The 14,229-nt window shown below is 35.1% G+C and overlaps 2 protein-coding genes across 2 annotated transcripts; one reads left to right on the top strand and one right to left on the bottom strand.

Annotated features, from left to right (window-relative positions):
* The first annotated feature begins 5,378 nt into the window (after window positions 1-5,378).
* LOC109182073 (monodehydroascorbate reductase) lies at window positions 5,379-9,232 on the top strand. Its single transcript, XM_019332110.1, has 10 exons — window positions 5,379-5,536; window positions 6,124-6,195; window positions 6,558-6,609; window positions 6,747-6,827; window positions 6,970-7,088; window positions 7,177-7,396; window positions 7,481-7,599; window positions 7,694-7,819; window positions 8,443-8,583; window positions 8,777-9,232. Exons 1-10 carry the CDS (start codon window positions 5,486-5,488, stop codon window positions 9,098-9,100), a joined length of 1,305 nt encoding a protein of 434 aa, XP_019187655.1. The 5' UTR covers window positions 5,379-5,485; the 3' UTR covers window positions 9,101-9,232.
* A 784-nt stretch (window positions 9,233-10,016) lies between these two features.
* LOC109182071 (subtilisin-like protease SBT4.15) lies at window positions 10,017-13,766 on the bottom strand. The gene is made up of 9 exons (XM_019332107.1): window positions 13,654-13,766; window positions 13,465-13,556; window positions 13,128-13,225; window positions 12,889-13,032; window positions 12,556-12,661; window positions 11,855-12,460; window positions 11,537-11,755; window positions 10,972-11,080; window positions 10,017-10,884 (listed from the first exon to the last, which is right to left on the bottom strand). Exons 1-9 carry the CDS (start codon window positions 13,735-13,737, stop codon window positions 10,123-10,125), a joined length of 2,220 nt encoding a protein of 739 aa, XP_019187652.1. The 5' UTR covers window positions 13,738-13,766; the 3' UTR covers window positions 10,017-10,122.
* Between the last annotated feature and the right edge of the window lie 463 nt (window positions 13,767-14,229).

The following is a 14,229-nucleotide window of genomic DNA, read 5'->3' as shown; positions in this document are numbered from 1 at the left end:
CATCATGGGTCTATTCATTCTTGGGCATGATTTGTCGACCTTCAAAACAAGAAGCGCAATAAAGGTTAGAGTTGTAGTGATGGAAAGAAAATGGTCATTGGAAATCAAGAGTACAACAGAGGTATATGAATTTAACACATATTGTATTTCAGTATGCAAAAACTAAATTCCTAAAAGCATGGTTTCATTGTAGGGCACTGTTATAGTTAAAGTTGAAAGAAAGTATTGTGGAAAAAAAAAAGATTTGGATGATGTTTTGTAAACTGTGTTTCTGGACAACAGTGTTTCAAATGGTGTTTTGTTTGATGAACAATTTTGCCTAATGGCAATCCAAGGACATTTTGAATACTTTTTGCAGGAACCAAATTTACTTCATGTTTGCAGTTCCATGCCAGGTCTTTGGGGATTAAATAGTCTGGTGCCACTTTGACATTGACTGACAAAGTAGTAGGTTTATACTCACTGTTATGTATTGTTTTCTTTTTCCTTTTGCAGGAAAATGACCAAAATAAGAATCAAAAGTAGCAGTCACACTTGAAAAAGATTCTTATCTTTAAAAATAAAAAAACAAGTAATGTTTACACAGCGAAGGATGACAGAATCAGACTACAGTGCCCAAAAAAGAATTTTTAAACTACCTACATTATTGAAGACCAAATGTAATAGTTTAATTGGTGTGTAAGATTTTTTACAATAGTTCTGTGCGAATGTAATAAAAAAATGTATGGCTTTGAAAAATCTCTATGCTCTATGTATTAGACCATAGAGATATGTATTGAGTAAAAATATCAAAATCATTTTGATAGGTGCAAACAAATTTAGTCAATTTACATTTATAATTTAACAGGATCAATGAAGCTTTAGTCTCATTTTTCAGAATACCAAAATCATTTTGTTTTAACACCTTTGGTCTCATGTTTACTTTTAAGATCCTATACTGTTTTACTGTTTAATATAAAATAATTTCTTCAATTGTAGTCTGGCTGAGATGGACCAGCAAACCCCCATGAGAAGTTTTAACTCTATGTTCTGTCTGAGCTATAGCAATGCCTATGATGACTCCACAAGTCAAACGATGGAGGTTGTGACTATTTCAGTGAGTTATATGACAGGCAAGAGTTATCTGTGAAAAAAAAAACTAACAATTCTTTATCTATACAAATCAGTTTGGAGATTTTTGGGTGGCTGCAAGAATAGCTGGGTTTGACAGTACTCCTAAATGCCTTCCCTGTTCTAAGGGTGAATGATTAAAATCTTGTGTGAACCATGGTCCACACAAATTGTGTGAATTATATTTTATATACCGTAAAATAATGTACATTTAATCGCATATGCTTAAGCCCACACCACGCAGCCCAACATCTACACATTGGCAAATTATTATGTGGACCATGGTCCATACAATGTTATGTGGACCATAACAAAACGTACATTTTTAATATACTAAATGTACATTATTTTTGTACTGAATGTACATTATACAATATAATGTACACTCAGAACAAAAATAATGTACATCCCCTGAATACAATGTATATTATTTTTGTACTGAATGTACATTATTTTTATTACTGTATAATTAACATCCGTGCATCGCACGGGTATAATACTAGTTATATAGGTTGTAGCAGCTGTTGGCATTAAGTGCAAGAGGGTCGAAATACCACCTGATTTGAATCCTCAAGTGGCAAAAATTATTGATGCATGCTGGGCTAAGTAAGTTGATATTCTTTTTATGGAACTTCATTAGTTTTCAATTTCATTTACTTCTCATTAAGATCGATCACTGGACGATTGCAGTGAGCCTTGGAAACGTCATTAATTTTCAAGTCGTTGGAGGAAGACTGCTTTGGTTATGTCAGGTATGTGGCATGAAATCTCGTATCATGTCCATTTCCAATGGTTATTGTTTGGTTAGTCTCCAATGAGAAACATGGTGACTTTTGATGTTTTATTGATTTGCACACTAGACATGCCCTTGTTTATTTCAGATTCTCAATACTACTAGGGTGTTTAATAAATTTGCTAATTGATACTAAGTTAAATGATTAAATTAAAATAGGGCTGAGAATGTAATGCTTTCATTTCTAATTGCAAGTAATAAACACCTCCAGCGGGCTGGTTTGTGAAATTGCAAGGTGGGCCCGAGTCAAAATACATAATTTATATACTGCATGTTCACAATTTACCTACTGAATGTTCGCAATTCAAATTCTGAACATTCACTATGTAAATTGTGAACATTTAGTATATAAAATTGTGAACATTTAATATGTAAATTGTGAACATTCAGTATATAAAAATTGTAAACATTCAGTTTATAAATTATGAATATATTGTATATAAATTGTGTATTTTTGAACCCGAGTCCACCTTGCAAGGTGGACCCAGATTCACAGAATAATTTGCCTATATTTACACCTTACTCCACCTATCAAATTATTGAAATTTTTTACCTTTTTTAGATTCCAAATTATTTACACCCAGGGGTGGTACCAATAGCAACACTGTTAGGGGGCGTTTGATTTAGGTATCTTAGATTACCAGGGTAATCTGAATCTGGTAATATTATATTACTTGAAAGTTCATATATCGGTAATACTTCAAAGTAATGTGATTACTTTCATTTTCTTAGGTAATTACCTTGAATTATTTCAATTTTACTGTTATTAACTAATCCTTATATAATAATAATAATAATAATAATAATAATAATAATAATAATAAATACATGTTTATATAATCAATTATACATGTGTGTATATTTATATATTTAGTTTTTTTTTTAATATTTAAGCATTGATATGCATTCATACATATAAATAAATAAATAAATACACACACACATAATATATGTATATATTATTGAGGACATTATTGTAAATTGATCTATATTAAAATATAACTCTTAACCAAACAAGGTAATATTATATTACACAATCTAAATCAAACATAAGGAAATCTTACATTCTCAAAATCTCACATTACTTTTTGAAGGTAATCCAAGATTCCGTTAACCAAACATTCTAGTGCTCAAATTACCAATAGTTTCATTCCACAAATATTAATATTGACTAAGAAATTTAATTACACAAAAGTTAGGTATTGGAATTAGAATTTTTTTAAATGTATTGAATTTATATATATTATTATTTTAATAAATTTAAATTAAATAATTATTTAAAAATTTAAAAATCAAAACATTAAAAAAAAAAAAAAAAAACCTTGCTACCGAAGGATTGTTGTTGTTGTTGTTAGTTTTTTTTTTTAATATTTTAATATTTAAATTTATTAAAATAATCTTTCTAATTTCAATACTTTTTTTTGAAGCTCTAATTTTAATACCTAATTTTTTGTGCAATTAAAATACATTTTATCAGAGTGGTATAAATAATTATATTTACTGATATTTACACTATCTATAAAATTGTTAAAATTTTTTACCTTATTTAAATTTCAAAAGGGGAATTCTATTTGCACCACCCTAATTGCTATTTGCACCACCTATTTAATAGGTGTGATAACTTTTAGGCGGTGTAAATGAAAAATTACTATTTGCACCACCTTCATTAATTTTAGTCAAACATTATTTTTTTAACAAATATTTATTATAAATGACACTTTTTCCCCTTAGGTATATGCTTTTAATACTTTTTCCCTCTTAGTTATTCATGTATCCACATTTGCCTCCTAGTTATATTAAAAGTGGCATGTTTTCTTCCTTTTATGTTTGATAGACATTTTTACCATTAAAACTAAATATTTCATTTATTTTTTCTTCTCCAACAAATTATTGTTTATATGTACGAATGGTCACGGTTCAGTTCAAACAATTTTTTTAATTTATTATTGTCAGTTTAAAATTTATTTATTGATTATAAATTTTATTTCTTATTTAAAAAAATTAATAATTATTTTTTTGTATTTTAATAATTATTTTTCAATTATTAAATTAAATATTATAAATACAATATCATAATTATTTTGTCATATACTTAATAAAAATGTAATTTTAAACAATTAAATTGTGGTTCATGTTTTCTTATTCTGTACTTCAAATACCATTATTAAAAATATTTTTTTACCTATTCTAACATTACAAACAAATTTTTAATATTTAGTTCGTGCATCGCACGGGACAATACTAATTATATATAATATGATTAAGCCAACTATCATGTAATATGATGACATTTCAATTACCATTTCAAATAAATGGTCATAGGTCCGAACCTTGGGAGTGGAGTTTAGATTCTTAGGGTTAAAAATGTTTAAGAAAATATAGAACAAATCTAACTAATTGTGAAGGCACAACACAACTTTATTTTCTTATACTTACGATTCAGAACCGAAAAAATGAAATAAAATAAAATAAAATAACTATTGAATTTATATTATTTTAAAAATAAGAAATAGAATTTATAATAAATAAATAAATAAATAAATTTTGAATTGGCAATAAAATAAAAAATTGTTTCGAACCATAATCATCCGTACATATTAACAATAATTTGTTGGAGAAGAAAAAATAAATGAAATATTTAGTTTTAAGGGTAAAAATGTTCACCTAACATAAAATGTAGAAAATCTGCCACTTTTAATATAATTAAGGGAGCAAATGTGGATGAACAAATAACAGAGAGAAAAAAAAGTGATATAATCATATAACTCAGAGGGAAAAAATGTACAATTTTCCCTTAACCGGAAACTTTTAATTCGATTGCTATAGTGTTCGGTTCAGTTAGAACCGAACAGTGGTCATCCCTACGTATACGCAATAATTTGTTAGAGAAGAAAAATAAATAAAATATTTACTTTAAGGGTAAAAATGTCAATTTAATATATCGAAGGAGGGGGGGGGGGGGTGGGGAAGGGAATCGTCACTTTTAGAATAGTTGAGGGGCTAATATGCTAACATGAATAATTCAGGGGTAAACAGTACTATAAGTATATAACTTAGGGGAAAAAAATATCATTTTCTCTTAATTAAATTTTGAATTAAAAAATTATTAATTACACCTTATAAATGAGGTTTGACCAAGGTAGTGTAAATAGCAAAATGAATTCCCATTTGGCTATTTACACCACCTATGTAATTATTGAAAATTTTCACCTTTTTACAATTTCAAGATACTTTATACCTACTTTTGACCAAAGGGTGGTGCAAATAGCAACACCCTTTCAAAATTATTTACACTCAGCAACACCCATATTGAAATGCACGGTGTAGATTTTTCTTTCAGCAAGAAGATAAAGGCGTGCTTTCGTGGCAGCTGTACAGTCATCAGGTTGAACGGCAGACGACTCTCCGCGTGTTCAGATCGGTCCGACCAGCCAATCACCGTGCCCCGAGCAACGGTCCTACACTATAAATAACAGTCTAACCTCTACAGTCTACTATTGTCTCAAGTTTGTCCGTACGGATTCCCATTTCTACTATAATCGAGCTAAGGAGCGACCAATATCTGTTCGTTGAATCGGAGCTATGGCGGAGAAATCATTCAAGTATGTGATTCTCGGTGGCGGCGTTGCTGCCGTAAGTATCTCTCCCTTCTCGCCCATCGATCGTCGATCTATTCCTAATATTTCACTTCGTTTTGCTTGATCTTTGACTTCTTTGAAGTTTTGTAATTTGTGAATTTAATTATGGCTTTGGTTGAATTTTGGGGATCAGATTGTTTCTCAATTAGGCTCCATGTAGATCCGAGCATGACTGTGCTTAAAGCTATTTATCTACTATATTCTTCGTTTTGTTGATTTTTCCGCTGCGGTTTTGCATTAGTGAATTGCATATGACTCTTCTCTGCGCGCTTAACGTGTTGTCATTTAGGTGTTTGTTTCAAATTTGATTTCCAGACTTATGTAGGATTTTTCATACAATTTTCCGGGAGAAATTTCTATGAGAACAATGATTCCAGTTTTCTTCTCTTTCATTTTGCATAGTTTCGAGCAGACGAGGAGCTGAGTTCATAATAGTTTTATTGTTGTAATATCAAATTTTAGCTTTGATACTTAAAAAGAAAATTTCTACTTTTAGTTTACTGTCACTACCTCATCAGTGTATTACCTATGCATATTTTTTTAGATTGGGGATTTGATGATTTGATTTGGTTGACTTTGCAGGGTTATGCTGCTAGGGAATTTTCCAAACAGGGAGTTAAGCCTGGTGAACTAGCACTTATTTCCAAAGAGGCAGTATGTACTTTGGAATATTCTGCTCTTTACCACTTCATTTGCTTTAATAGGACATCTGTTTCTGGATTGATCTAAACTAAAAGCATTAATCTATAGATCCTTAGATGCACTTTCGTAAAGTGATTGAGTGAGCTATACTTCTGAACATGGTGTACTTGTTTCCATCCCCATCCCCCACCTCCCACTCTGGTTAATATCTGTCTACTTATAAGTTATAACACTTAACTTGCTTCGTTATCTTAATTCATTCATCTCCAAAACCATTCTGTTCATTTTTTTTTTAAATTTCTTTTTATACTTGGGTTAAAATTGATGCAGTGCATGTATTTCACAATGCATTATTGTTCTTGTTATTATTTCAGGTGGCTCCATACGAACGCCCAGCTCTTAGCAAAGGGTATCTCTTTCCTGAAGGTATGCCTTTTAGTAAATTAGATGAATGATTAGTCTTGGATCTAAACTTTGCCAAATATGTAATTAACCTTTAACTCAGCAGGGTTTTCCTGCCAAATATTTATTTTATTTTATTCATTTGATTTTATGTTCTCCAGGTGCTGCAAGACTCCCAGGCTTTCATGTATGTGTTGGGAGTGGAGGGGAGAGACTACTCCCTGAGTGGTACACAGAGAAAGGTTTTTATTTACCCTACCAGATTTATGTTCGACATTATAACATGGCATGTTTAGCAGGAAGTAGAACTTATGGATCTTGGGCTTCCACTTTCACCATGTTCTTTTGGGAGGATTTCTAGTGATCTTGTTTATATGTTTTCAGGGATTTCATTGATCCTTGGTACAGAAATTGTGAAAGCAGATCTTGCTTCAAAGACACTTACTAGTGCTGCTGGAGAATCATTTAAATATGAAGTGTTGATTATTGCAACTGGTTCCACAGTGAGTATTGTAGACATTAAGAGGATTTGTCGTCTTCTTTTTTCTTCCATATCCATAACTGTCATTTTTTTTTTCTTCCAATTCTCAGGTTCTAAGGTTGTCGGACTTTGGTGTACAAGGTGCTGACTCCAAAAACATCTTCTACTTGAGAGAAATTGATGAAGCAGATAAGCTTGTTGAAGCAATAAAGGCAAAGAAAAATGGAAAAGCTGTTGTTGTTGGGGGAGGGTACATTGGACTTGAACTCAGTGCTGTGCTCAGGATGAACAACATTGATGTTACTATGGTATTCCCAGAACCATGGTGCAGTAAGTAAACAGCTACGTTTTTTTTGGTTTATGACATTTTTGCGTATTTTCCTTGGATGTTATTGTCTAACTTATGAAATACAGTGCCTAGGCTTTTCACAGCTAGCATAGCAGCTTTCTATGAAGGATACTATGAAAACAAGGGAGTCAAAATCATCAAAGGTACTGTAGCAGTTGGGTTTGACACCCATCCTAATGGGGAGGTATGTCTCACTTGCATTTTAGTTATTATGAGTACTTTCAATATTCGGAAAATCTTCCTATAAACTTTATACGGTGTTTGTTTGGATATGTCAGGTAAAGGAAGTTAAACTGAAGGATGGTAGGTCATTGGAAGCTGACATTGTAGTTGTAGGTGTTGGTGCAAAGCCTCTTACAATATTATTTAAAGGGCAAGTTGAGGAGGAGAAAGGGGGAATTAAGGTACTTTTTGATCCTTCTTCAAGAATCTATCTAAAAATATTAAACTACACCAGAAATTATACAATTACAAGGGTAATGTTGGTGCCAACTAAATTTCTAAATCCCACTTAGGAACATTGTACTTCTCAACTCTTTTTCCTGTATGTTAATTATTCTGAATCTTTTAATCGTGGTCTGCAGAAGTGTATAACTTTGTTATACAATTTGAACTATGTTAGATAAAGCTCTCTTTTTTGGGATTTTTTTTTGGTTTTATTGTTGTTTTTCGCAAAAGATTTTTTTTTTTTTTTTTTTTTTTTTTTTTTTTTTTTTTTTTTTTTTTTGTAGCTTTAAAAATTTATGCCGGATAATATGGTTACAACCATTGATCCCATCCAACTTGAAATATACTTCATCGGGGAAAAAATTGCAAAGACTAGAACAAAACTGGGGAAGAAAAGTCTATTATAATATTTGTACAATAGAATCAATCTGACATCTGCAAGGTCCAACTTTCTAAATTCAGCTAATATTATTGAATGGTTATTTATTTATTCATTGTTTCATATAATGTTAACACTTCATGTTGTGTCTTGCCTTGAATTTCCGGATGTGTTTTCTTATATGGAGAAGTTCTGTTGCAGACTGATGCTTTCTTTAAGACCAGTGTTCCTGATGTATATGCTGTTGGTGATGTAGTCACTTTCCCTTTGAAGCTATACAATGAGCAGAGACGAGTTGAACATGTTGATCATGCTCGCAAATCTGCTGAACAGGCTGTAAAGGTGTGTTATTTTTATGCTGTGATCTTATATGATTGGCTGCCTGCTCAATTTATTGGTCTATTCTCTGCAAATATTATCAGTCTTGAGTTCTCAAAAGTCTTATTCTATATCATCTCTTCAGTTATAGAACTGGGTTAAAGTTTATCACCTGATTCTTAAGTGAGATTAAAGGCCTATTGTATTTCTATTGCAGGCCATTTTTGCAAGTGAAAAGGGGGCATCCATTGATGAGTATGACTACCTTCCATACTTCTATTCTCGTGCCTTTGATTTGTCTTGGCAGTTCTATGGCGACAACGTAGGTGAAACAGTGTTATTTGGAGATAATGACCCAAAATCTCCAAATCACAAGTTTGGACAATATTGGATCCAAAATGGCAAGGTTGTGGGTGCATTCTTGGAGAGCGGGACTCCGGAAGAGAACAAGGCTATTGCAAAAGTTGCTAGAGCTCAGCCTCCTGCTCTTAGCTTGGACGAAATGGCAAACCAGGGTCTCTCCTTTGCCTCTAAGATCTGAAGCCTTCTGTTTCTTTCTACCCATTGTTTTCCCTATGTTGCTTGAATTGATAGAATACATATAAATAAACTTGATGGTTTCAAGATATCTGCTTTTTAATGATTGGATTTCAATGAATTACAAGTTATTGAAGTTCAGGTGCCAAAACTACACAAATTTATGCTGTCTGTTTGCCATGGATTTACATTGTCATATAATCCACTTGAAAGTTCTATAAGACTAATTTGTCTGAGTTGTGCTCATTTTTTATTATTATTATTATTATTTTTTTGTAATATATTGAATGTTACTGGCTTTATTACATTGTAGTATCTGTCCACTGAGGCTCGAACTCATAACCTTCCAAATGGAAGTCCAACCCGGGTACCATTAGACCACATAGTCTTGGTAATATGAACAAAAATCTAAAAGCACTCATAAACTTAAATATCATATTTATAGGAGGGGTAGCAGCATTGATGAAGCAGTAGAACCTGTCAGAACTAACAGATGAAAAGCATAGAAAACTAAGCAAAAGATAAGCAGAAAGAAAGGTGTTTCAGTTCAACACAACTGTAGTGTCAAATATGTGAGACAGTGTCGGTTTAGATACCCTGTAGTGTCAGTTTAAATACATTATAATTTCAATTGATAATTAACACACCAAAAAATGTGCCTCCTTTACCAGTAATGGCGCCGACCATCCATCATCTAGTTCCTCATTTTTTTGAGAAACAATAAGTCTACTGTGATATCTTGAGAAGTGGGAACTTTTCAGTTATGATAAGAATTTCGGTTTTTTTTTTTTTTTTTTTTTTTTTTTTTTTTTTTACTGACATCTCACGCTGCTTCCTTTTATTGTAGTAAACTGATGAGAAGTTCAATGTCTTAAGTCTTAACCTTTTGTATATATGTATTGCAGTCAACATTTTGCAGAGACAACAGAACTGATGTTATTAAGTGATCTTGCAAATGAGTTCACAGCCAAAAAGTAAACAAACAGCTAGCACTCAACACTAAAGCAAATTAAAGTAATATCATCATCAGTCAGTTTGCAATGACCTGTAGACAAGGATGGGGCTCCTAACACTATGTGTGTTGTCCTTCCACACCAGGGATCCCGACATGTACCACGATATCGCCTTCTGGAATTTCCCGCTCACGACAACCTTGTACGACCTCTTCTGGTTTGTCTGGGGGAACGACAGGATGTTAGGAACCACGCTGACAGTTAGCCCCGTGGGGGCCTTGATCTTGGCCTTGAACACGGTTGAGCCCGTCCCTACATACGTTACAGTGCGATAAAACGCAGCTGAGAAGGTGGTGGCGTTCGGGTTTGTGAGCTGGAGATGCATTGATGGATAGTTCAGCCCATCTGCTCCCTGGGCTGCTGGAATGTTTTTGCACTTGTTATCTTTACTCCCTGTGAGTGACCCTAAACTTGCATTATTAAATTCCTTGCAGAGGTAACTCATGTACTCGCTTTTATTGATGTCGAAAATCAGGCCTGGAGCTACTGCCTTTGTTGGCCTGATTAGGCCTGCCCCGGAGGCTAGATATGCACCTATCGGCTTAATCTTCATCGCCTTCGCGGTGGTCATCAGAGCCGACTTGATTGCAGCTGGGGACCAGTCAGGGTGGAAGGTCTTGACATAAGCTGCAGCCCCAGCTGCATGAGGGGTGGCCATGGATGTGCCTGATTCTACATTGTACTTTACAACCCGGGTGTCGTCTACCTGTCCCGTCATGGTTGCTAGCGCGGTATATGCAGCAAGAATGCTCAATCCAGGTGCCGCGAGGTCAGGCTGTTCATTTGGGATATATATATGTCAATCCGGGCCAGAAAGAAACAGAGAAATGAAGTAAACGACTGGCCTGGCCTGCAGTCTCACCTTGAGGATGTTGAGGCTGATGGTTTGGGGTCCCCTGGCTGAGAAGCTGGGCACAAATGGTGCAGTGGTCTTCACTGCTCTTGATCTGAATATTTCAGCAGTGGGAGCCCTTCAAATCATACATAATAGTTAGAAGACAAGAAAAAATCATGGCAAACTAACCATCATCATTTCATGCATGAATTTGAGTGACTGGAAAACCCACAGTCACTATTCGAGTGTGTGTGCACAGGTAAATCTATCTTGTCAGCCTTGACGACAAAAGACCATATTGAGTGACTGGAAAATCCACAGTCACTACTTGAGAGTGGGTGTGCACAGGGTAAACCTGTCTTGTCAGCCTTGACGACAAAAGACCATATTGAGTGACCGGAAAATCCACAGTCACTACTCGAGAGTGGGTGTGCACAGGGTAAACCTGTCTTGTCAGCCTTGGTCACAAAAGACCATAGGAAGGTAAATCAGCTTAAGTTGCTTATAACACTCTCTTTGGACATTACGATATCATAGTCATGTCCAGTTAAAAACCCGAAGGAAAAACCTAATTAAAGAAGAGGATACATACTTGGTGGTGTTGATATACTTATCAATCTTTTTACCATCTTCAATATCAACAATGGTTGCAGGTATCATAGTGGGAAGAACAGTGTCTGGAAGTTTGTCTGATGCAATCACTCCCACTCCATGAATCCATTTGATGGTGTAATCTTGAGAGGCACTGCTAAGACAGTATACTATCTTCCCTCTCACCAGTTTCTCACTTATACTCAAATAATCACACGCACTGTAATGCATAAACACCATATCAAATGAACAAGAATATAATTCTGGAAAAAAATGGTTTTTTTTTTTACTGTGTTTGATGAAATCTTGAAGATTTTACCTGTAATTTCCTGGGTATGTTGCGTTCTTGTCTTGTGCGAGAGTTCCACTGATTAATGGATACATTTTCCCCAGCTCAAACGTGTTGATAGAAAACCCAGAAATCAATTCTCCGTTTCCGAGCTTAACATCGGACTCGAACCGCCGGTCAATGCTGGTGGCGGCCACCGTCATGAGCCACGGCGACACGTTTTGGATGGTCCCAAAGTAGGGCCCTTCGTTGCCGGCGGCGGCGGTTGTTACGATCTTTTTCTTCATGGCGTGGTAGCTGCCGATGGCTATTGGGTCCTGGAAGAACGACCGGGGGTGGCCGCCGACGGAGATGGAGATGACGTCGACCCCGTCGGCGATGGCGGCGTCGAACCCGGCCAACACGTCCATGTCTTGGCACCCTTGTCCCCAACATACCTTGTAGCTGGCGATACGCGCCGACGGGACTCCGCCGCGCGCGGTGCCTTCGGCTATGCCGTACAGGCTGGCTCCCTCCACCATCCGTCCGGCGGCGATGGAGGCTATGTGAGAGCCGTGGCCGTCGAAATCCGCCGGACTCTCTTGGTCCTCCGGAGCAAAGCCTTCCACGTTGAAATACTGCGCTCCGATCACCTTCCTGCATGCATGTACATATCTCCCCACGATGATAAACAAACCTCCATTGAAATTAAAACACCAAAAAATCATAATTTTGAAAGAAACAGTAGTTACCGGTTGCATCCGGTGAAGTTAAGCCCTTTTTGGCATTTCCCCTTCCATTTCGCCGGCGGCGGCCCATACCCATCATCCTTGAAACTCGGAGATTCAACCCAAACCCCTATAAATCAAAATGTTTTCATCTGAAACCTTTGAATAGATGTATTAATTTTCTTGGTTTGAACCGATCAACTGTAAATTAATTAAGTTATTAATTTTCTTGATTTAAACCAGTTAGTAAGTTAGGTTAGGCAACTTAAACTGAACTGATTTGATTGCTAGGGTCACAAAACGAAATTCAAAACATGTTTCTTTTGTCATTTAAAAGAAAAGAGTTTTGTAATCAACCTGTATCAAGAAGACCCACAATCAAATCACTTTCAGCTTTCGGATTTCTGTTGGCCTTAGTGGACATTCCTAAGAAATCCCATGATCTTGTCGTCAGGAGCTTCATCTCAGTGTTGCGAAACACTGAAACAACCTTATCCTTTTCTGCAACAACAAAACATGCATTGTTTCTAATTATTTTCCGACGGAATAAAAGAAAACCGTTACCTGTTTTCAGTTTCCTAGGATCATTCACGTACCAGATAACCTGCGTGCTTCGCGGGGCAACAATCTTGCCACGAACCCACTAAAGCTTCTCCTGTAGCTATGGATCCTATACTCTCTAGCCAGTTCTTCACTGCAAATTAAACAATATATATATATATTATCTTTTAAAAAAATCAACTTTTCTTCTGGCAAATATTAAAAATATTGGACAATCCCAACCAGCCAAATTAGTCAGACTGCGTTCTTGATTTGAGTCTGATCAACTATGAATAACTTAAACTGGTTTATCCGTTGTTGTCTTTTACTAACTAGAATCACAAGACAGGTTTTATCTTAATCCAAAAAAAAATAAAAATGTGGACATCTTACTCTCCAAGGGCCTCTGTAAGTATATTATGGTGTTCATCCACGGCAGATATCGTTGGATCATCCGGCAATTCTCCCATGTATACAATGTAAGGCTACACAAACACATCGTACAAAAGTAAGCAATCATGTTTAAATTAAGGCACCAGATCAGATCAGAAGAATCATTAGCGGTTTGAGAAGGATACCTACCTTTCGCTGGGTGTCATGGGGCCAGAGGGTCGCCCTAACTGAGAAGAAGAAGATGAAGAGGGAGAAGATGAAGAGGGTCTTCATGGGTGTTTTTTCTTTGTTATATATGTATATGTGTGTATGTATTTATTTGTGTTTTTTTGGGTGTTTTAAGCATGGGAGATGTGAATGAAGAGAGGAGTGAGGGAGTGAGGGTTTTTATAAAGGTTTGAGAATGAAATTTGTGACACTGAGTGTGTAGTGGCAATCAATGAGGATCTGACAACTAATTAATATAATTACCCTTGTGAAACATTCTTAACCTTAACTATAATCCCACATTAATCTGTTCATTGTTAGAAGTATTAATTAAGTAGACATTTAGGATTTTGCATATTACAAGAAAGTATTCCAACCCCTAAGCTTTGCAGTTGAAAATTATAAGGTTTTTAACCGCATTGAGAATTCACAAATATAATTGAATTGTTGTTATTATTAACCACCTATTGAAATACATGATAGATCAGAAAGATCAACCACCAATAAAAGTGCTGAAGATGTTCATTGTGTGTAAGTTCAATGTGCATGGCTGAACAA

This window comes from Ipomoea nil, unplaced genomic scaffold (assembly GCF_001879475.1).
Source record: "Ipomoea nil cultivar Tokyo-kokei standard unplaced genomic scaffold, Asagao_1.1 scaffold1043, whole genome shotgun sequence".
Lineage (NCBI taxonomy): Eukaryota > Viridiplantae > Streptophyta > Magnoliopsida > Solanales > Convolvulaceae > Ipomoea > Ipomoea nil.
The sequence above is the reverse complement of the archived record's forward strand: the minus strand, read 5'-3'. Positions and strand labels throughout refer to the sequence as shown.